Source organism: Macaca nemestrina, chromosome 1 (assembly GCF_043159975.1).
Source record: "Macaca nemestrina isolate mMacNem1 chromosome 1, mMacNem.hap1, whole genome shotgun sequence".
NCBI classification, from domain to species: domain Eukaryota; kingdom Metazoa; phylum Chordata; class Mammalia; order Primates; family Cercopithecidae; genus Macaca; species Macaca nemestrina.
This window is the reverse complement of record NC_092125.1, coordinates 37,597,191-37,620,086: the sequence shown is the minus strand read 5'-3', so window position 1 is coordinate 37,620,086 and position 22,896 is coordinate 37,597,191. Positions and strand designations below refer to the sequence as shown.

General features: G+C 40.5%; 2 protein-coding genes across 8 annotated transcripts in view; one reads left to right on the top strand and one right to left on the bottom strand.

Annotated features, from left to right (window-relative positions):
• Positions 1–6,853, bottom strand: part of LOC105484514 (torsin 1A interacting protein 1) — a 37,150-nt gene extending 30,297 nt beyond the window's left edge. For 3 of the 7 annotated variants that reach the window (XM_011746212.3, XM_011746213.3, XM_011746219.3), the window contains exons 1-3: positions 5,790–6,851; positions 3,673–3,750; positions 25–84 (exon numbers count right to left, since the gene is read on the bottom strand). In XM_011746212.3, coding sequence (XP_011744514.1) covers positions 25–84; positions 3,673–3,750; positions 5,790–6,672 — 1,021 coding nt within the window. In that variant the 5' untranslated portion in view covers positions 6,673–6,851. Of the gene's footprint in view, positions 1–24; positions 85–3,672; positions 3,751–5,789 lie in introns of all 7 variants that reach the window. The other 4 variants (XM_011746211.3, XM_011746217.3, XM_011746214.3 and 1 more) reach the window with 3 other exon arrangements.
• A 4,847-nt stretch (positions 6,854–11,700) lies between these two features.
• LOC112422930 (torsin-1A-interacting protein 2) overlaps positions 11,701–22,896 on the top strand; it is a 39,516-nt gene continuing 28,320 nt past the window's right edge. Inside the window, exon 1 of the mRNA XM_011746224.3 lies at positions 11,701–11,835. The gene's annotated coding sequence lies outside the window, so the exon portion shown is untranslated. The remainder of the gene's footprint in view (positions 11,836–22,896) is intronic.

The following is a 22,896-nucleotide window of genomic DNA, read 5'->3' as shown; positions in this document are numbered from 1 at the left end:
GTAAGCCAACAGACAATCTCTTACCAGATCGTGGGTATCTTAGAGGGGGTCGACATAAGCTGATTGCAAGATCTTCACTCACCGCTAATACAGGAAGAGAAAACATTTAAAAATATATAAAATGTGAAACACACTAGCTTTATTATATGATAATCTCTTATCTATTCAACAAAGGTTTACAGAGCTTTTATTTATGTTAGAGGAGCAGAGACAAGTTTTCTAAGTGACAACTATTGTGAACTAGTGATGACAATAAACTAGAGACAAGTTTCCTGCCATATAAAATTTACAGTCTTGACGGAGAAATTTGCAATTTTTCTCAGCAAACCGTAGCTGTAGAAAGGAAAGAAACACTAAATAAAAATATTCTAAATTGCTCAGTTAAGAATCAAAATCTGTATTATGGCACCAACTCAATTACCTATTCCATTTGTGATGGACCCTCATTGTGGATTATTTATGGAATATTTTAATTTTAGGCTTAACATCTTGAGACTTAATATACTCATTCTAACTATTTAACCTTGTATTGAAGAAATGCAAGTTAATTTTAAATAAAAACGTTAATGTGGGCCAGGGTTCATTTCAGACCCTCTCTAGTTCCATAGCATTGGGTTAGTGGAAAAGCCGATCCTATTAAAATGTTAATTTTAGTCTAGAAAACCACCTATAAAGGTATATTTTCTCCAAGTACCTCAATAACATATTCTAAAACCAAAGATTTACCAAAATTTGGATTATATTATGTTTTGTTTCATTCATCTGCATAAAAAAGCTTTATGTCTTAGCTCTGAGTTGCAAAAACCACATTCTGGAACTCTGACGTTCCCCTTAAATATTCCAGCTCTAAGATTCTATGAAATATCTATCTCAGTATTTCACATATCAAGTATTTAGAACTTATATCAATATCTTTAAAAATAAATCTTTCCAGCCTAGGCAACATACTGAGACCCTGTCTCCACATAAAATAAAAAAATTAACCAGACATAGTGGTGTGTGCCTGTAATTCCAGCTATTTGGGAGGTGAAGGCAGGAGGATGATAGTTTGAGTCCAGGAGTTTGTGGCTGCAGTATAACTGCACTGCACTCCAGCCTGGGTGACAGTGAGACCTTGTCTCTTTAAAACAAAAACGAAAACGAAAACCCTGCACACGTGATAATAAAGGCAAATTTTAGTTCCTGTTACTCCACATATTACAACTACCTTTCTCTTTTTCTTCTCTGTACTTCTAGCCTTTTCAGGTTGAACTAAAAACTAAACCTCAAAATCTGTGGTTTGTTTGCTTTTACTAAGCTACATTTAATCAAACTTACTCTACAGACATTAATCACTACTTCAGTTCCATCTTTTCATTTAAGAAGCATTTCCTGTATATGCTACTATATACATAACCCACGTAAAGTACTTGAATAGGGTACCAGACAGAGGTATGAGAGAATAAAATATTAAGTACCCTTCTTTGATAGGAGGCTCCCTCACTTGTCTGCTTTTGTTCACCACTGCACCCTCAAATCAAAGCATGGAGACTGGCACAAAGTAGGTGCTCAATAAGTATCTGGAGAATGAATGCTCTAACTACAGTAGCTAGAGAAGCAAATGTTCATGATAAAATAGTAAGCATTTAAGAACAACTATTTATGATTATTCAGCTAGAAACCACACTAGTAGAACAAAAATATCCAGTTAACTTTTGGAAAAATAAACAAAATTTGTCCTAATATATTTTTGGATTACAAAATTAGTGTCATAATTTCCAGAAAGGAATGAATCTGGCCATAGGAGAATAACTGTTATGTAGGTATATATGACCTGAATTGATTAAACAACCTAACAGCTATTTTAAGTGAAAACAACTCAATTATGGAATTTCAAACAATGAGAAGATTTCAAACTATATTCCTGTTCTGAATTAATCAACATTTTTCAAGTTTTTCAATAACAAGATGACCAAATGATGTATTTTTACTATGTTTTTTTATAAGGTGGTCCTTTGGTTTAGGTCTTTATTCTTTTTTTTTTTTTTTTAGACGGACTCAGGCTCCACCACCCAGGCTGGAGTGCAGTGGCACGATCTTGGTTCACTGCAACCTCCGCCTCCCAGGTTCAAGCGATTCTCTTGCCTCAGCCTCCTGGGTAGCTGTGGTTACAGGCGCCCACCACCACACCTGGCTAGTTTTTGTATTTTTAGTAGAGACGGGGTTTTCACCATATTGGCCAGGCTGGTCTCGAACTCCTGACCTCATGATCCGCCCACCTTGGCCTCCCAAAGTGCTGGGCTTATAGGTGTGAGCCACTGCACCCGGCCTAGGTCTTTATTCTTAAGGGCATCTCTGCATAATTTTCTCTCAGACCACACCGGTAGCCTTACATACAATTATAGCACTGTTTTGAATATCAAAGTTAAACTGAATGTCTATCATTCTATGAGGAAGAAGGGCTTATCTTTACCTTAAACTTATACTTAAAGCAGTCCTCCATCAAAGAGTGACTCCATCTAAATAATTTCTCTTAGACTTTATAAGCATTTAGTAATTCCCTAAACTCTCCTTTCATTAAGAGGCATGGGATGGGAATATGCTAAGTATTAGATGTAGTATAAAAGCACCTTTTAGAGGAAGAAAACCCTGAGTATCTCAAACCTCTCAAAGACAGACATATTCTTATTTCTAGTAATAGTGAATGCACAGTATGCTATTGATACAGTCCAAGTAATCTACGTACAGATTCCATTTAATCTGTCACTTACATTGGTAAACATTTTCAATTTCCATTTATAGCATAAGCTTCTTGAGAAGAAGGATACACTTAAGCAAAATGTATGTTTATTGTGGCACTTTTCACAATAGCAAAAACTTGGAACCAACCCAAATGCCCATCAATGATAGACTGGATTAAGAAAATGTGGCACATACACTATGGAATACTATGCAGCCATAGAAAAGGATGAATTCATGTCCTTTGTAGGGCCATGGATGAAGCTGGAAACCATCATTCTTAGCAAACTATCGCAAACTATTGCAAGGACAGAAAACGAAACACCGCATGTTCTCACTCATAGGTGGGAATTGAACAATGAGAACCCTTGGACACAGGATGGGGAACATCACACACGGGCGCCTGTCATGGGGTGGGGGTACGGGGGAGGGTAGCATTAGGAGATATACCTAATGTAAATGATGAGTTAACGGGTGCAGCACACCAACATGGCAGCTGTATACATATGTAACAAATCTGCACATTGTGCACATGTACCCTAGAACTTAAAGTATAATAATAAAAACTTAATCCATTTTAAACAGAGGACAGTATGACATATTCATTCAGTTGACATTTAACAAACTTTACTGAGTAGCTAGTTATGACATGAGAGAATGATAGTGAGACACTTGGAAGATGAAAGGGCTCTGGAGAAGACAAACCTGGGTCTGAATTTTGGCTCAGTCACATACGTGACCTTACAGAACTGTCTTAGCTTCTCTGTGCTTCAGTTTTCTCTTCTTTGAAATTGGTATAGTATGTATGTTACAAGGTTATATGGGTGGCTGGTACTCTTGAGTACTCACATGTCTGCCCTTGTCTTTTCTTTACACATACTTACATTGCTTACTTCAATGAACATTTAAAAAGTTGGTAGGTAAGGAGATAAACAAAAAGTCAACTCTTCTTACCTGGAGCCTCTTGTATGCTCCTGACAGTTTTCTTTGAAATCGTTTGGCTTAAATCAGTTTCGGAAGATGGTTCATCCTCTAAAAAACAGACGTAACTAGAGTTAAAATTCAGAATATATGACCTGGGAGATAATGGCACAGATTATGCATTTTTGTAACAATACATATGCAAAAATGCAAGAAATTCATTTCTTTAGAAACAGGTGGTTAGGTTTACCAAAACTTAGGAATTAAACTAGTCAGAACTCCTCTTGGGACAGAATACAACTAATTCGTTAGAATATAGTAATATTTGCCACTGTTGTTTTACAAAAATATATCATTTCAGAAAATCAAAAAGATGGGGTAGAGAATCACAAACAATGTGGAAGAATGCAGAAGAGTGAAAATGTTTAGATCTTTAAAGATTTAATAAAATAGGGGTAAATTCTTTACTTGTTAAAAAAATGTTAGCCTATATAACTGCACTAGGCTCTGTGGGACTCAATACAATGTAACATATTTATTGCCTACCTTGTGCAAAGCATTCTTCCAGGTACTGAAAGATACTGAATTAAATCAAGTACTTAAATTACTATCAAATATATATGATAGGCTCCTTGTTTGCAAAAACTTTGTAATCTTTTTTTTTTTTTTTTTTTTTTGAGACGGAGTCTCGCTGTGTCTCCCAGGCTGGAGTGCAGTGGCGTGATCTCGGCTCACTGCAAGCTCCGCCTCCCGGGTTCACGCCATTCTCCCGCCTCAGCCTCCCAAGTAGCTGAGACTACAGGCGCCCGCCACCACGCCCGGCTAGTTTTTTTTTTTTTTGTATTTTTAGTAGAGACAGGGTTTCACCATGTTAGCCAGGATAGTCTCGATCTTCTGACCTCGTGATCCACCCGCCTCGGCCTCCCAAAGTGCTGGGATTACAGGCTTGAGCCACCGCGCCCGGCCAAAAACTTTGTAATCTTAAAAGAGATAAAACACACATATATATGGGCTAAACTGTCTTGAGTTGCTACACCCAAAAGTAACTGACACAACTTTAACGTAAAGTTGCCAAAATCAAGTCTTCAAATCTGTCAGTACCTTCACGAGTCAGCAGGTAAACTTGCAGCCTATCATCGTGCTGTAAGCTGAAAACCCACTCCTCCGCATATCAATAGTCTACCACAAACTATGTCTTCCCATTGTGACTCAGGTCCGCTGATTTTTACCTCACAGGTGCCTTACGTGGGACTAACATGAAACTTCATCTGTGACTCAGTGTTGGGTCCCAAAATGGGGGAGCAGGGTGGGAGAGGATAGGTTAAGGAAACTGATTCACCTATGACTTACCTAACACTATACATTCACTCTGTCAGCATCCCTTTTGTCCATTTAGACGAAAACTAATTAATAGTATTGTTTTTCAGGTTGCTTTGTCAGCCTGATTTGCCAGACTACTTGAGGTTACAGTGACGGCCACCAAAGTGGCAGATTTTTGGCAGGGACCACCACACTGGAGAAAGAGCAATCAGCTCAAGTTTATCAGACACTGGGGAACATGAGTTCAGGAAAAATGAGTTACCCCATTTCGGTGTAAGTATTGGGTGAGGTCTCAAATCAATTAACTAAACTCAGCAATCCCTCGAAATGCCCACTCACAAAATTTCTCCTTTCTCTCTCTCCACCTGGGTGGGGAGGGAAAACGACTGAAAAGTTTGATCCTCAGCTGGAGACTCTGGCCTGCCAGCGTTAAAAAAGGAAATGGAAGTGGTTTCCGTAGAAACATCCGCAGGGTAGACGAAACCAAAATGAAACCGAACCTGGAGTAATTCGCTGTCCCCTCGTGAAGGCCTGCAGAAAAAGGCAGCCCTGACTCCCCTAAATTGATGCCCGATGTTGGTCAGAGCGCCCCAGCCCTGCCCGGGTCGCTCCATACGACCATCTTTCCACTCCTTGGGTCGGCGCTTCCTTCCCCGCTGCGGGTCAGGATGGCCCTTGCACGGCGACACACGTCCAGCAGGGGCTGAGGAGTACCCAGTACCCAATCCCAGTACTTAGTACCCAGGCGGGGATGAGCCCCACGGAGGCGCGCGCCCGCCCCCGCGCGTTCCCTGGCTCGCGGCTGGGACTGTTACCTCCGCGGTCCTCACCTTCAGAGGAATGACAGTCCCGCAGCCCTCTCCTGGTCGTAACGGGAGACGGCTGTAGCGGAGGCTGCTGTGAGTACTGCTGCTGAAGGCGGGTAGCCCTTCGCGTCTGCATCTCTTCGGCTTCCTGGAGTCGCGGCAGCCTCCGCCGCTGCCTAGAACGAAGGTAGTACGCGCTTTCTCTCACTTCCTCTTTCGCAGAATCGGGCCGGAACTCTTCTAGCCGGCTTCGTTTTCCCACCGGGGACCTTTCTTTGGCCACCAGGGGCTCGAAGTCTCCGTACACTTCTGGCGGCTCCTCCGAGAACCTCACTTCCCGCCGGCCCTGGCGCGACAGAGGAGTTCCGTACGCAGGCGCGTCGCTGCTGCCGCCATTTTGAGGGGCGAGCCGGCCCCTTCCTTCTCGGATGGGGGCCCTGGGAGTGACGTACACACCCCATCCTTCCCGCACCGCCTCCGCCCGCGGTCCCTCGCCCGCCATAGTTGTTGACGTATCTTTAGTTGATCGCGAGGATGGCTTTCTGGACCCTAGGTTCTCCTGCCGGTGGCGGCGATGGCTTCTCGGGTGTGTTAGGCGGTGGTCGCTGTGGTCAGGGAGGCAGTTGCGAGTCGCCGGGGCCGCCGCCTGCGTCGTCGCTGCTGTGTAGCAAACCTGCCTCTGGGCCCATGGTGTGTCTTGAGGGCTGTGGAAGAGGCAGTGCCTGAGCTGGGTCAGCTGCTGTGGGTCGCTCCCGCCTCCTGGCTGGAGACACCAAAGAGGAGGAGAAGGGGGAGGAGGACGTCTCTGCCTTCGGCCTTCAGTAAAGGAGGGGTGGGGGCGACGGAAGGGTGGCAGGGCAAATTGCCTGTCCCAAGTCGAGCCGCTCGTGGCAAGTTTTGCCTGCATATAGGAGACGCCCGTCCTATCTCCCACTACCAAGTCTGCGGGAAAAGGAGTGAGACGAGGGTGAAGAAGACCAGGTTTCGCTTCTCGGCCCCAGGCTGTTGCGCAGTTTCCCTGGAATCGTTTTAATCGACTGCTACGTTGAGCATGTCCTTCCCAGTGTCCTTAGCAGGAGCGATGGCCAGAGAGATAACTTTTGCACATGTCATGTTTTCGTGGCAAAAATTTTAGTTTCAAGTTCCTTATGAAGGCGGTTACCTAGTTTTAAATTTTGTCACCTGTTGAGGTTGTACAAAATCCTGTCTACAGTCATATTCTTTGAATGTATTTTCTTTTCCGAAATGTACCCATAGGAAACATGACCTTATTCCTGGTCTTTAATATTTCTTGGTTTTATACCAAGCAGCACTGTTCGGAAGACCATGTTAGTGCTACATTGTGCACAGTGAGGAACACTTTTTTTATTAAAGACAGTACTGTAATTTTAAGTTGTGATCCATTATTTTTACTTTTATTCTGGATATGACGTGATACTCTACATTTGATTTAAAATGCTTTCTGGACTTTCTGGAATAAGCATGGTAAAAGCTATTTGTTTCACCTCCATATACCATGTTTATAGATGTGGCTAATCTGCAAATACCTAACCAAATTTAGACACACTCAGAGAAGGTCGATTAAGTTCGTGTAAAGTCTGAATAATTATTGAAAAAAAGCTCAAATCACCTTCAAATATACAACTTCTTGTGGGACCTGCTATGATTGGAGTGAACAGATTTTAAAAATTGTAATTTGGATACCAGTTACAATGAGTGATTCTGAAAAGTTTGAAGGTGTTTGTTTATTCTTCCAAGTAATCACCTTAAAATGCTTCTGAGCAACTCATTTGTTGCTCAGACTTGGCACAAATTTCAACTACTTATGTCGTAATGTGTACTATGTTTTTAGTTTTTATTTTATTTTATTTTGAGACGGAGTTTGCTCTGTCACCCAGGCAGGAGTGCAGTGGCACGATCTTGGCTCACTGCAAGCTCCGCCTCCAGGGTTCACGCCTTTCTCCTGCCTCAGCCTCCCCAGCAGCTGGGACTACAGGTGCCAGCCGCCACGTCCGGCTAGTTTTTTGTATTTTTAGTAGTGACGGGGTTTCACCGTGTTAGCCAGGATGGTCTGGATCTCTTGACCTCGTGATTCGCCCGCCTCGGCCTCCCAAAGTGCTGGGATTACAGGCATAAGCCACTGCGCCTGGCAGTGTACTATGTTTTTACTAATATTGTCCATAAATGTGGCCACAGGCACGAGGAATTAGAGTTTTAGAGTGAGATAGGGTTTGGCCTGGTAGGAGCTTAGTTTACTGTAGCTTTATATACAATATAGCTTTTAAAAACTGCAGGAAAGTAACAAAAGAGACTTCTTTATCCCTGTCTCTTTCTTTTTCTTCTTTCTTCTTGTCTTTTAAGGAAAAATGAAAAGGGTACTCTCCCTTGTCAGCCTGGATTAGATGGTGTATTTTGGAAATTTGCTAGATTTTTCCAACAAAATACTGATAAGTATTGATATGGTAATACATGGCTTTTATTTATGTTTTAAGTAGGGCTTTCCCTTTAAGGTGGCTATTACATGACTCATTAGTAACACAATAGTGTAAGTTCCTTGATAGATTTAATTATTAAATATAAATTTTACGGTAATATATTGAGTTCATGTTATGAACATTAAAGTCTCCTTGAAACATTTTACCAAGACAGATGACTATATAGAAACTGGGATACTAGCTTATAAAACTTGGATACAGGCTTGTAAAACTTAGGGTTGAGGGACAAGTTAAAAAAGAGAAGAGATTCTACATACTGAACAATCAGAGAAGATGAGAGGTTCTACATATTATTGAATAATCAGAATATGCATATTTTGTAATTAAAACTGCTTGTAAAGGATTAGGAATGGCCTTTCAACTAAATTAATGAGACACTGTAAAATTAGAGGCATAGTAACTTTAATGGTAATATACATACATACATATATATATGCATAGGATTTTCCCTCTCTTGTCTAGGTTGTAAGCATACAGAAACCTACCTCTACTGTGACTGCCTCCTTCACCTAGAAACCTTGCAGATACCACACTGACTAACTCTGAGGCAAAACTAAACTGTTATAAAACTAGATACTCTGCTGTAGCTATTATCCAGACTATAAGAGTTGCTCAAAAGAGGTGACATTACAGTGACAGTAGACTCATAGCCAGTATTATAAGGGATGCGCTGGGCCACTAAAAAAGGAGGCCTCAGCTCTGGATGTTAAAGTTACTTTGGGAATTTGAGAAATCTGGAGGAATTCAGCGACTCATAAAAGAAGACCAGTAAGAAAAGAAATGATTAGGCCGGGCGCGGTGGCTCAAGCCTGTAATCCCAGCGCTTTGGGAGGCCGAGACGGGCAGATCACGAGGTCAAGAGATCAAGACCATCCTGGCTAACACGGTGAAACCCCCGTCTCTGCTACAAAAATACGAAAAAACTAGCCGGGCGAGGTGGCGGGCACCTGTAGTCCCAGCTACTCAGGAGGCTGAGGCAGGAGAATGGCGTAAACCCGGGAGGCGGAGCTTGCAGTGAGCCGAGATCCGGCCACTGCACTCTAGCCTGGGGGACAGAGCGAGACTCCGTCTCAAAAAAATAAAAAAGAAAGAAAGAAAGAAAAGAAATGGTTAAAACAAAGAATACACTAAATAATTCATTTACTTACCAAACATGTATTTTGTGCCAGCAATGAGGAAGATTGCTTTACCTTTAGGGAATTTGCCATTTATTGGGAAAGAGAAACACGAAAAATTACAATTCAGATTAAATGACTGGCATTAATTCACACACTTAACTATTAGGGCTAGGTCTAGAAATCCTGTGCTCTTGAGACTGGGTTCCTAAATCAGTTATTTTGTTTCATTTTTAATTTATTTATTTAGAGACGGAGTCTGGATCTTTCGCCTAGGCCGGAGTGCAGTGGCGCAATCTCAGCTCACTGCAGCTTCCCGCCACCCCGGGTTCAAGTGATCTCATGCCTCAGCCTCCCGAGTAGCTGGGATTACAGGTGTCTGCCACCGCGCCCAGCTAATTTTTGTATTTTTAGTAGAGACAGAGTTTTGCCATGTTGTCAAGGCTGGTCTTGAACTCCTGACCTCAGGTGATCCACCCGCCTTGGCCTCCCAAAGTCCTGGGATTACAGGCATGAGCCACCACGCCTGGTCAAAATAAATTATTTTAAATGAAACATTTGAGAACAAATTTTGTACAGGAACTTTTTGCTTAGGGTAAGCAGAAATTCATTTATTTAAAGAGAAATCATCTATCTGTTGTGACTTAGTAGTAGAAATGAAGTGGGCAACACTTAATTTTAATAAGGAAAATATGATTAAAATATTAAACAGGAGGAAGTTAATTAAAGATATAGTAGCTGGCTCCATTTATTCCCCAGTCTTACAAATGATAGAAAAAATATTTTAATGACTTAATACAAATGAAAATAGCTGGAAATGTTATACTGAAATTAAACACAATGAATGGATGGAATATAGTATTCTACTTTTTGTTGAATTAGGAATTGCAGTTAATTATTAAACACCATCCAAGAGTGTTACCATATCCTGTCACTTCTGCCAAAAGAGGATGGTTGAGAAGTGAAGGCACCAAAAAATCACATTAAATGAGGAATTATTAATTCAATAAATACCTGAGCTACTATGTAGTAGTCAGTCCCTGTTCTCTATGATGGGGATACAGCATGAACAAAATTGATTTAAAAAAAAATGTTTCCTGCCTACTTGGAGATTATATTCTATGGGAGGAGTCAGGCAAAAATCAAAATAAGTAAAATAGTGTGTTGGTCAGGACTGTTACGGATAAAACTGAGGAATGGGGAAGGGAGTTTTACATGAGTAGATTTCTTCTTGAAATTGGTTTAGATTTGTCTTGAATTGGTATAGGTCAAGAACAGGAATTTTAGACTTACTCGATTTTGCCCCCAACAAATTGTATGTTCTTGGGTAAATTGCTCGCCATCTCTTAATTTTCACATTTATAAAATTAATAGATCAAAACAATAGCTATTTTTTTGTCACTACTGTCATTTAGCAGACATACTACATATGTCATCTAATTTACTCATAACCATCTTATGAGGTAAGTAACGTTGTCCCCATTTGACACACGAGCAAACTGAGGTTTAGATTAGGCAATTCGTTTGAGTACATGCTCCTCTTAATGGCACAGAGGGTGTGTTCCAGGACTTGGTGCTTGCCATTATCACTTGGTACTGCTTCTCACTGTGTTGGTCCTATGAGTTTCTTCAGTCTATGAATGTCAGGTCATATGGGTCAGGGTGGTCGACGTCTTACAGAGATGCCTGTAATCCTGTCAGATAGCATGAGAACTCGGGGACCTCCACGGTTTGGTCGCGCATTTACCGCGCCTGTCGCTGGGTCAGACGACCTGGCAGTAGAGGGTGAAGGATGGAGAAGGCAGAAGGCAGGGCGCGGAGACTACTAGTCCCAGCATTCCACAGGCGCCTTCCGGCGGAAAGTGTTTGTCATATGGGCGGGGACCCTGGACGACATTCGGGCCGCAGCGGCCGCTGGGTGCAGCCGAGCGGTGTGGAGCGGAAAGACCACTCGAAGGGCTCTCCTGATACTAACAGTTCTACGATTTGAAACCCCGCCAGAATTTGTAAGTAAACAAAATGACTATGCAACTTTTCCATGTTTTAGTATTGGAATTAATGTCTTGAATTTTTCAAAAGGACTTCCAGAAACGGCCCCTCCCCACCCCCACCTCCCTACCGCACAAATGGTATTTTAATTTTTCTTGTTTTTGAGACAGGTACTTGCCCTGTCACTCAGGCTAGAGTACAGTGGCGTGATTGTAGCTCACCACAGCCTCATACTTCTGGGCTCAAGCGATCCTCCCGCCTCAGCCTCCCAAGTAGCTCGAACTACAGGCCCGCACCACCATGCCCCACTAATAACTTTATTTTTTATTTTTGTAGAGACAGGGTCTCACTGTATTGCCCAGGCGGGTCTCGAACTCCTGGCTTCAAGCGATCCTCCCGCCTCAGCCTCCCAAAGTGCTGGGATTACAGGCGTGAGCCACCACGCCTGGCCTCACTCAAACAGTAAACGAGGTAGGTTGGGGGTATATTTTTGTTTTAGGATAAAAAGAAACTGAATCTTATAAATATTAAATGGGGTAAGATGTGAGTAAATTTTGGGGTTTAGACTTTAATATGAGAAGCAGAATTATTTTAGGGTTCGAAATGTAAGTGGGAAATTTGCCTACTAGTGTAGGTGGCGATTACTCCATGCCCAGCATGCCTAGGATCTCGACATTCTTAATCTTAATCCTGAAAAGATAGTACTTAAAAAAAAAATGGTGCTAAAAAGGGCAAAGTTGAAGTTTCAGAAAGACCTCGTACCATTTTGCTTACATATTATATATGTACATTCTCCCAATTGTATTTAATACCTGATGAAAAAGTTTGTGCCTTTTCCTTCTTTTAACAAAGTTCATAGTACTCTCTACTTTATGAGTAATGCTTAATTATCAGACTTTATACTGTTACACAGATCCAGAAATGAGTTATATAGATTAAACATACTGGTTTTGTTTTACCTGTCTTTAGGTTGTAACACGTTTTCTTTTGAATCTATATGAGAGATCCTTTCTTTAAGCTGTGGCAGTTATCCATGTTTTTTGAGCTCTATTTTTTGAGCACAAGGTGAGTATATAAAGGGCCAGTGGAAACATTTAATAAAAAAAGGAACTTCATGGTAGAGTAACTACAGATGTTCTTGGAAGCCTTTGTGTGGATTAGAACAGTTTGAAAAACTAACATTTGCTATGAAAATTGAGTGCCTGTCTTCAATAATGTTTATTATGCTGAATGTGCAGTCCACAACTTGATTACCTGTTTTTCTGCAGGTTTGTTACGCAACCTTTCGTGACTCATTTAAGAACTATTTTATCTAGTTTCTTTCCTAATATAGAGGTAATGCTAGCTTGAGAGCTTCAATAATTCACAAGTAAATTAACTTCAGAATGTAGCTAATTATTTGAGGATTATTGGGTGTTTTAACAATGCATTGTATCTTGTATATAACTTATTTTTGCCTAAGAAGTCATTTCTGTGTTTCATTCATTTCCATGGAACACAGAAGTCAAAACTCTATTCCAGGAAAGTCCACACTTCTTTGAAATGCCACTTGAATTTCCTGAAGGAAAGTTTGCTTCAAGAAGCCTTGTCTGCTTTATCACTTCGAGGTTGTTCACTAAGTTAACTGCAAAGGCCCATAAACTTGGAGATCTGACAACCTCCCAAAAAATTTGAAGAATGAAGAATTGGCTGTTTTATTTACCGTTTAGAATTTTAATTGTGTTAAAATTTCATTAATATTTCTACATCATATGAACTACTGGATTAAACTGTGTCCCACAAGAAGGAATTCGTAGGGCGATCATACATTATCATAAATTTTGCACAGAAATCAAACATTTGGGAATAGGGAAGGGTGTCCCAATGAGCATAGACTTTGGAGTCATAGCTGGGTTTGAATTCCTATTTTGTCACTGTGTGGGCTGTTTCCCTTTTTACTAGTATTTAAAGGAGCTGACACATGAATTTTTTTTTTTTTTTTTTTTTTTTGCCATGACTCAGTTATGAACTGTGCACATAATTTTGGTAATCAAAATTTCTGGGAAGAAAATTCACCTATAATTCCACTACCTCAACAAATCAAATTGTTTGGTTTTTGGAGATTTTCCTTCAGCCCTTGACTATGAGTATATATCATGTAAATGTAATGACATTTTTGGAAAAAGTCAAATTTTAAAACATTAGTGTCTTCTGGGATTTTGTTTTAATTAAATGAAGCTGTTTGGTTTTGCCTGTAGTAGTTCAAATAATAACAATTTACAGTTTTTGAGGACTTCTTTTCTGCCCCTGTGGTTGTCAGTATTGTTCATTATCTCATTTAATCTTCACATTGCCTCTTTCATCTAAGTACTGTTATTCCATTTTATAATTAAGAAAACCAAGGAAAAAGTTAGCCAGGGGCTGGGCACAGTGGCTCATGCCTATAGTCCCAGCACTTTGGGAGGCCAAGGTGGATGGATCACTTGAGGTCAGGAGTTTGAGACCAGCCTGGCCAACATGGTGAGACCCCATCTCTACTAAAAATACAAAGAAATTAGCTGGGTATGGTGGCGGGCACCTGTAATCCCAGCTTCTCGGGAGGCTCGAGGCAGGAGAATCGTTTGACCCTGGGAGGCGGAGGTTACTGTGAGCTGAGATCACGCCATTGCACTCCAGCCTGGGGGACAGAGTGAGACTCCGTCTCAAAAACAAAACAAAAAACAAAGAAAACCAAGGGCAGAGAGAGAAAGAGAAACACCAAGTCAGAAGCTGGAGCAGTCATTCAGGCCTAGACAGTCTGACCTTAGAGGATAGTGCTATATTGGGTTTTATGTTTGGTAGATTTGCTTTATGGACGTTAGGTCATATTTGTAGATAGGAGTTGATCCTGGAGGCTGACTTATAACATTCTTTGTATGAAAGTTTTTTGTTTGTTTCTTTTTTGAAACAAGATCTCTCTCTCTCATCCAGGCTGGAGTGCAGTGGCACAATCACAGCTCACTGCATCCTTGACCTCCCAGTCTCAAGTAATCCTCCCACCTCAGCCTTCCAAGTAGCTGAGACTACAGGCACAGACCACCATACCTGACTAATTTTTGTATTTTTTGTATAGACAAGATCTTGATATGTTGTCTAGGCTGGTCTCTGAACCCTTGGGCTCAAGCAGTCTTCTCCTGCTTGAACTTCCTGGGATTATAGGCATGAGCCACCATACCTGACTACGGTATTTTTTAAAGTACTGTATATAACTATTTTTTTCTTTTCTTTTCTTTTCTTTTTGAGACAAGGGCTTGCTCTGTTTCCCAGGCTGGAGTATAGTGGCACTATCATGGCTTACTGCAAACTTGAACTCCTGAGCTCAAGTGATCCTCCCACCTCAGTCTCCCAAGTAACTGAGACGATAGGCACACACTGCCATACCCAGCTATGTTTTGTATTTTTGTAAAGATAGGGTCTCACTGTGTTGACCAGGCTGGTCTCAAACTCCTGGCCTGACATAATTCTCTCACCTTGGCTCCCAGAAGGCTGGGATTAAAGGCATGAGCCACTGCGCCTCCCGCCCCTACCCCCCTTTATAACTACTTTGATCACTAGATTTTTAACAAATGTTGTAGGAAAATAAAGAAGATAAGGGAAATGTTTAGTTCCTTAACAGATGAGGCCATTCACCTATAGTTTTATTAGTTGTAGTAAAAATATAATTTATATACAAGGCAAATTATTAGGTCTAAGTTTTCCTTTTTTTTTTTTTTTTTGAGATGGAGTCTCGCTCTGTCACCCAGGCTGGAGTGCAGTGGCATGATCTCGGCTCACTGCAAGCTCTGCCTCCCAAGTTCATGCCATTCTCCTGCCTCAGCCTCCCGAGTAGCTGGGTCTACAGGCACCTGCCACCATGCCCGGCTAATTTTTTTGTATTTTTAGTAGAGATGGGGTTTCACCGTATTAGCCAGGATGGTCTCGATCTCCTGACCTCGTGATATGCCCGTCTCGGCCTCCCAAAGTGCTGGGATTACAGGCGTGAGCCACTGCGCCCGGCAAGCTTTCCTTTTTTAAAATTAAAAATATAAGATTTATAATGAAGGAAAACTAACTTTAAAGCAATGCTCCTTAAACTTTATAGTGAACACCAGAGTCATCTGGCAAATCTGTTAAAACATAAACTCCTGCCAGAGGCTCTCAGAGATTCTGGTCTAGTGGGTCTAGGTTGGGGCCTGAATTTGTTCTTTTAGCAAGTTCCTAGGTAATGCTAATGATTCCTAGCTAATGAGTTGAATATAGTAAGGAAACAAACACACTTGTTGTCCATATTGTTGGCTTGATAGTTATACCCCAGTAGCACTGAGCATTCAGATCTTGGTTTGTAAAGGCACTAGGACTTTTTAGAGAAGTGGCTGATTTCAGTGCGGAGGCAGAGAAAATACAAGATGAGCCTGAAACATCCTGTGGTGCTTGAAAGTAAGGAAATGCTAGAAAAAGTTAGGGACCTTGTCAAAAGGAGCCAACTTGAAGGAGTTCCTGCTATCCAGGTTGGAGCAATTTGAGCAGTAAAATGAATAGTGATAGTATTGGACTTTAACCCATAAAATAAAATGAGTTCATACTGATATTGCTGAATAAATAAGTAGGGGAGAAGGGACAACTCTTTCTAACAGAAGGATTCCAGTTAGTAAACATTGAAGGAAAGAAGGAAATACAAAACCACCATTAGGGAAACAGTACCGTTAGTAGTTGCAGACAAAATCCAGTTAGAGGACAATCAGAATATTTACATAGTTTCAAAGTATCTCTCCCAGGATAATTATTAACTACAAAGAAAAAATAGTAATCTGACAGTGGAGATACTATGTTAAAAAAGTGATTAAGGTTAACATCACCAGTAATAAGACAAGGACATCATGAACCCAAAGATACGCCGTGAGAAGGACACAGTGGCATTTCTGTGGTGTTTGTTATTGCCAAAAATGCATAATCTTTTTATTTTTCCAATCATGATAAAATATAAAAATCTAAACTGAGGAACATTCTACAAAATAACTGGCCAGGCCAGGTGCCGAGGCTCATGACTGTAATCCCAGCACTTTGGGAAGCCAAGGCAAGAGGATCACTTGAGCCCAGGAGTTCGAGACCAGCCTAGGCAACGTAGCAAGACCACATCTCTATTTTTAAAAATTAAAAACAAAAAACACTAAACCCAAAATAACTGACCAGTATTCTTCAAAAGTGTGAAGGTCACAAAGACAAGAAAGGGCCGCAAATGACAGGTAAACACTGAGGAACTGTCACAGACTGAAGACTAAGGAAAAATAACAACTAAAAGAAATGATGAAATTTGAACATAGCCTGTGGTTTAGTTAACTGAATTGTATCAATGTTGATTTCTTGTTTTTGATAACTATAATTATATAAGATGCTAGATGAAGGATATAACGGAATTCTGTGCTATTTTTGCAACTTTTCTGTAAGTCTAAAATTAGTTCAAAATAAAAAGTTTAATAAAAATATGTTGACTTGAAGTAGATACTAAAAGTGATTAGGGAAGTTGAACTAAACCTGGCAGCCAGTCGTGCCACCCACTATCGGAAATCTTAGCAAACTCTTAGATCCTTCGTGCATAGCTTAATACTTCTGCGTGGTCAACTGAAACTAGAGAGACAAGTCAAAGGAGTTGGGAGGGAGTAGGAAGAAGGGTAAGTAGGAAAGGAAGACTTTCTGTACTCAGAATATCTACAGAATTTCAACTTCGCCAGGCATTCAGTTCCTGTGTAAAAAACAGTTGCCTAGGGAAGTAGAGTGCTTTTTGTTCCTAGGCTAGTACTTTTTCAAACTCCCTTTCAAAAATCTAAAATAAGTCACCAGTTAGTGAAAATACAGAGAAACGAACATTTGTGAAAATAATGCTGGGATGCTATGACAGTGGGTATGGTACAGAGGGGTGGGCAAGACTTAGAAATTTAGTTTTAGACAAACAATAATTAGCTAGCACAGGTTATAGAAATACCTAAGCTTGGCACCAGATCTGACTGTTGAAAGTTGTGTATTAGCCTTAAAGGTTTGGCTGCTGGTGTTTTGAAGTGAAATTGTAGACAGAATTTGGACTATGGACTTTTGGAGCATTAGAGCAACATAGATAGAAATGTACCAGTAAATTTCTAAACCAGTTGTTCTCCTTTATGGCCATCCCCCCTCAAAAAGTATGCTAGCAATGCATACACACCTGTTTTGCTTGTCAATTCCTGGGGCAAGAGAGAGGAGAACATTCTGCAGCTATTTTCTAACCTTGGATCATATTTTTCATTTGGCTTATCTGTTCTAAAGAGGGAACAGTGTGTGTACTACATAGTACTGAAGATTGTGATCCATATGCCTTCTCTCAGTGATCTCAAGATTGCCAAATTCCAAGTAGTTTCTCACAAAACAAGTTGACTTTTTTCCAGGAGCATTTTATTTTCAACACAAAATTATTTTAGATTATATGAATTCAAAAAGAAGAATGATTCCTTTTCTCATACTCCTTAATCTCTCATTATCTAAATTCAGAAGGTAGTTGTGAAATAGGAAACTCTTAAGATTTCACTTTGTGTATGAAACTTATTGGAGAAACTATCTCATACAAACAAAGTTATGATTATTGATTAGCCTTGACTGTAGTACCCCCTAGAAGAAAATATTTAAAATGGGAATTCAAGAGAGTTTAAAGCATTTTTACTTTTTCTATGTGCCTATCTTGATTTTATATATCATATGAGGAATTGGTTGAGGCTAAAGTCTAAGGGATAAATTGCCTGGAAAGGTCATTCCAATCCTGACTCAGTCTGAAACTTAATTATTACGCTACGACAAAAAAGAATAAGGGAATTTTTATCTATTGAAGGCGGATTTGAACTTACTAACATACATTCAGGAAATAGCAAAGAACAAGGTAGACTATTTAGAGAAGTTGATTAAAAAGTTGCCATGGTTGGTTGATGTAAATTTGAGTGGATTAAACAGAACTACATTTTCTGTTTCAGTGTGAAAGTACTGTTTTCTTTTCTAAATTTTCTTTTAATAAAGTTTCAGGAAGGATCTTAAACTTATTTTAGTTCACATACATAAAACCCCTGATTTGTATTTTCTTTTGTATAGCATTTGTGCAGCAGAGAAGCTCCTCAAATTTTGTTCTTTTGCCCACTGTTTTTAGTGAAGGAGGTTTGAAAATACAGGCATCCCAGCTTCTGCTGTGGGCCTCCCTAAATTTCCAGTGATCTCTACAGGGGATCTTTTTTTATCCCTCTAAGGGCCCTTAGCCTTCACCTAAATCAGTGGTTCCAATCTGGATTCCCTAGACATCTAGAAGTCCTGAATGATTGTTCTTTCTGTATCCATAGTACTTGGCATTGGGCCTAGCACATGGTGTGCTCCTCAAATAACAATTATGTTTAATAATCATAGACTAATGGTAGTCCTCAAGGTATTTTCAGCATTTCTAAAAACCTAATGATAGTCATATACTTACCTTAAATCAGCTGCTTAAGTCCTGCTTAAATCAGGACTTAAGCTAATGGAGTTGAGAAAGGAAGCCAGTTTTAGGATATCCAGATCTTTCTAACTCTGTTATAGGGATGTAACGTATTTTGTCTAATTTAAAATGTTGGGGCCGGGCGCGGTGGCTCAAGCCTGTAATCCTAGCACTTTGGGAGGCCGAGACGGGCGGATCACGAGGTCAGGAGATCAAGACCATCCTGGCTAGCATGGTGAAACCCCATCTCTACTAAAAAAATACAAAAAAAAAACTAGCCGGGCGTGGTGGTGGGCGCCTGTAGTCCCAGCTACTCGGGAGGCTGAGGCAGGAGAATGGCGTAAACCCGGAAGGCGGAGCTTGCAGTGAGCTGAGATCCGGCCACCACACTCCAGCCCGGGCACAGAGCAAGAGTCCGTCTCAAAAAAAAAAAAAAAAAAAGTTGGAAGTTTTTAAACCAAGACTGGTAGCATTAGTTTTTTGTTTTATTAGAAATTCTGTTTGGCAGATCTACTTATCTGATTACTAAAAATTAGAAAACGAAATTATTACAAGACTGCAGATTGTTTGGACATCTTTCCAAAATGGGGGAGGAGGGGTGGGGTTGGAAAAAAGTTACCTTTGATAGCAAAATGGTTAGGAACCATAGTGCCTAATGGTCCTGAATCATTTCAGATTCCTCTGGGAGTTTAAAAGGATGTACCATCTTTTTGGGAAAAAATGCACCTATGTATTAAAGATTTCTTTCTTTTTTTTTTTTTTTTTTTGAGATGGAGTCTTGCTCTGTCGCCCAGGCTGGAGTGCAGTGGTGTGATCTCGGCTCACCACAAGCTCCACCTCCCGGGTTCACGCCATTCTCCTGACTCAGCCTCCAGAATAACTGGGACTACAGGCACCCGCCACCAGAGCTGGCTAATTTTTTTGTATTTTTAGTAGAGGTAGGGTTTCACCGTATGTTAGCCAGGATGGCCTCCATCTCCTGATCTCGTGATCCACCCGCCTCGGCCTCCCAAAGTGCTGGGATTACAGGCATAAGCCACTGCGCCCAGCCATAAAGATTTTTATATGTAATTCCAGAGGATTCAGGACTCCTGGAAGTTTATCCTGTAGTTTTTGGTGTGGAAGTGAAAAATTATGAGAGGTGATTTCTCCCACCACCAATATTTATTCATGGTGGAAGAGTATCCTTTGGATTTGTGAGCAGATTAAATGAGTTAATATGAATAAAGTGTTTAGAACAGAAAATAGCACTCCATAAGTGTTAGCTACTAATTGTTATTATCTAATAGACAGAGGGTTACTGTATACTGTTTATCCTGCCGAATAAAGTTTTCTGAGTTGTATATTGTTGGAGGAACTGTGCCTTTTTCTAATTTGTATAAAGGCGTCATGTGAAATAGCAACTTCCCTACACACAAATTCATGCCTTCAGAGAGTATGCTAAGATAAACCCTCTTTTGTACAATCATTAGGTAGGCTTCTTTTTACCTCATTTCTATGAAGAGATGGCTTAAAATTTTGTGAGGAAACCAAAGATCCGTATCCTTCTATTTCGCTCTTCTTCATCCCAATGTAAGTTGCCTGCTTTGCCTCTGAGCAGATTAACTGCTGCTGGTCTTCTTGTCCACAGTGTGGAAGTTTCGTTTTGCTTATTAACCTCTCTCTCTTTTTAAACATTATAAAATATTGAATAGAGATGCTGTAAGCTATTAGGATTTATGATACAGTGGGTATTCTTGTACTTTCACCCAGTTAAAACAAAATTACAATTATCTTTGAAATTCTTTGAATGCCCTTCATCTCCCACTCTTCCCTCTCCCATCAGAGGTAATAATTATCCTCGAGTTTGGACTTCTTTTTTGTTTTTAAAGCTTTATTGCAGCCGGGCGCGGTGGCTTACGCCTGTAATCCCAGCACTGTGGGAGGCTGAGGCGGGTGGATCACCTGAGGTCGGGAGTTCGAGACCAGCCTGACCAACATGGAGAAACCCCGTCTCTACTAAAAATACACAATTGGGCCAGGCATGGTGGCTCATGCCTATAATCCCAGCACTTTAGGAGTCTGAGGCGGGCAGATCACCTGAGGTTGGGAGTTCGAGACCAGCCTGACCAACACGGAGAAACCCCGTCTCTACTAAAAATACAAAATTAGCCGGGCATGATGATGGATGCCTGTAATCCTAGCTACTCAGGAGGCTGAGGCAAGAGAATCGCTTGAATTCAGGAGGCAGAGGTTGCGGTGAGCGAAGATTGCGCCATTGCACTCCAGCCTGAGCAACAAGAGCAAAACTCCATATCAAAAAAAGAAAAAAGCTTTATTGCATATTTCTCCCTAAATGATACATTAATTTTATATCCTTTTGAAACTTTATGTAAGTGGAAAGTTTATATAAGAATGTGTGCATGTGTTTATTTTTTTGCTTGTGCTACTTACATTTTTTTTAAGCTCAACATTCTTGAGTTTCATCTATGATGACAGTATCCTATTGTATAGCAGTACCTCAATTTATTCATTCTCCTGTTTGTGGCCATTGTGGCTGTTATTTTGCTATTACACAGTGCTACCATGAATATTTTTATTCATGTTTTTAAATGTACAGGTACAATTTCTCTAGGGTATGTGCCTAAGAGTGGAATTGCTGAGTTATAGGAAATGCACATCTTCAGCTTTACTAGGTAATGCCAATTCCAAAAGTGATTGTACAGATTTGTAGTCCTGTCATTAGAATATAAGAATTCAAGTTACATTTTATTTTTGTCATTTATTCATTCCAGAAATATTTATAGGACACTATAGCAGTAGATAAAAAGGTAAAATGCCCTGCTCTCAGGGAGTTTATATTTTAGTGGAGAAAAATAGCCAAAATAAATACTGTAGCAAAATGGTACCTGTTTTATGTGAAAAAAAATAAAGCAAGCGTAGTACTTGTTATTGCATTACTGATAGAGCCATATGTAGGGGGATTTGAGGCTAAGGGGATGGGATATAACCAAGAAGTCCTGTGTTTCAGGTGGTGATTGACATGAACAGAGATGTAGGTGTGAGATTGATCCTGATGCTTTCAAGCAGATAATGGTAGTGAAGCTGTGAGTGTTGGGGTGGGGATGGGGGTTAGGAATCTTGCCAGGAGCATTTTCCCAGGCCCCTCTCTTCACTTCTACTCATCCAGTAGCTCTAAGGCTAAAGAATGAGTGAGGAAGCTGGTACTGGGTGGTATTATTCTGAGCATTTGGAGTTCTGGGACCCCCTATTGGCTCTTACCTACAGAGGTTTAAAGGACCAGGAGAGGAGGGAAGACTTGTCTGGAACATATGGAACAGTGGAGTTCTCTTGATACAGGAATACTTGGAATTCTAGTGCTTGTTTGATTACTGAAGTTGGAAAACTGAAGGTTGGTGAATGGATGGAATTATTCTGAGCACTTGGAGCTTTAGGGCTTTCTCTTGACTCCTAGTGGAGTCCTCTGGGAGGAGTGGTTTTTCCTATAGTATGTGGAACCCCCTTTGTCAAACTTGTTAGTTTTTGTAGTGTGGTAGATATGAAATAGTATCTTGCTGATACTACAGTGGTATCTTGTTGGATTTACTTGATTTCACTCTAAAAATCCAAAATCTGATCAATTAAATGTCAGACTTTTTATATTTTATCGTATGTGTTTATTGGGCTCCACCAGTGTGGGAGTTTTATTTGTCATCTCTCTGTACCATGACTAGAGACCCAAAATTTAATTTAGTAACCGAAGCTTTTACTCTGGTAGCTCTTGTCAACAGACCCTCACAGAAATCTATTATGCCCTGTGCTATCATCACCAAGTATGTAGTCATTGAGTTGGAAACCCAACCTTTTGTCTGCTCTGCCTGAGGAACTGAATTAGTAGCCTTCACCCGTACATTGCTACCTAACCTCAGAAAACACATCAATATATCTACATTGACTCTATTTCACCCGTTCTGGGGCTCCCATCAAAATATGGGCCCCATGTTGTTGGAGCACTATCAGAGGCTCTTCATTTGCCTTTTAAATTTACCATTTTAAAATCTGAGAATCACAGCTAT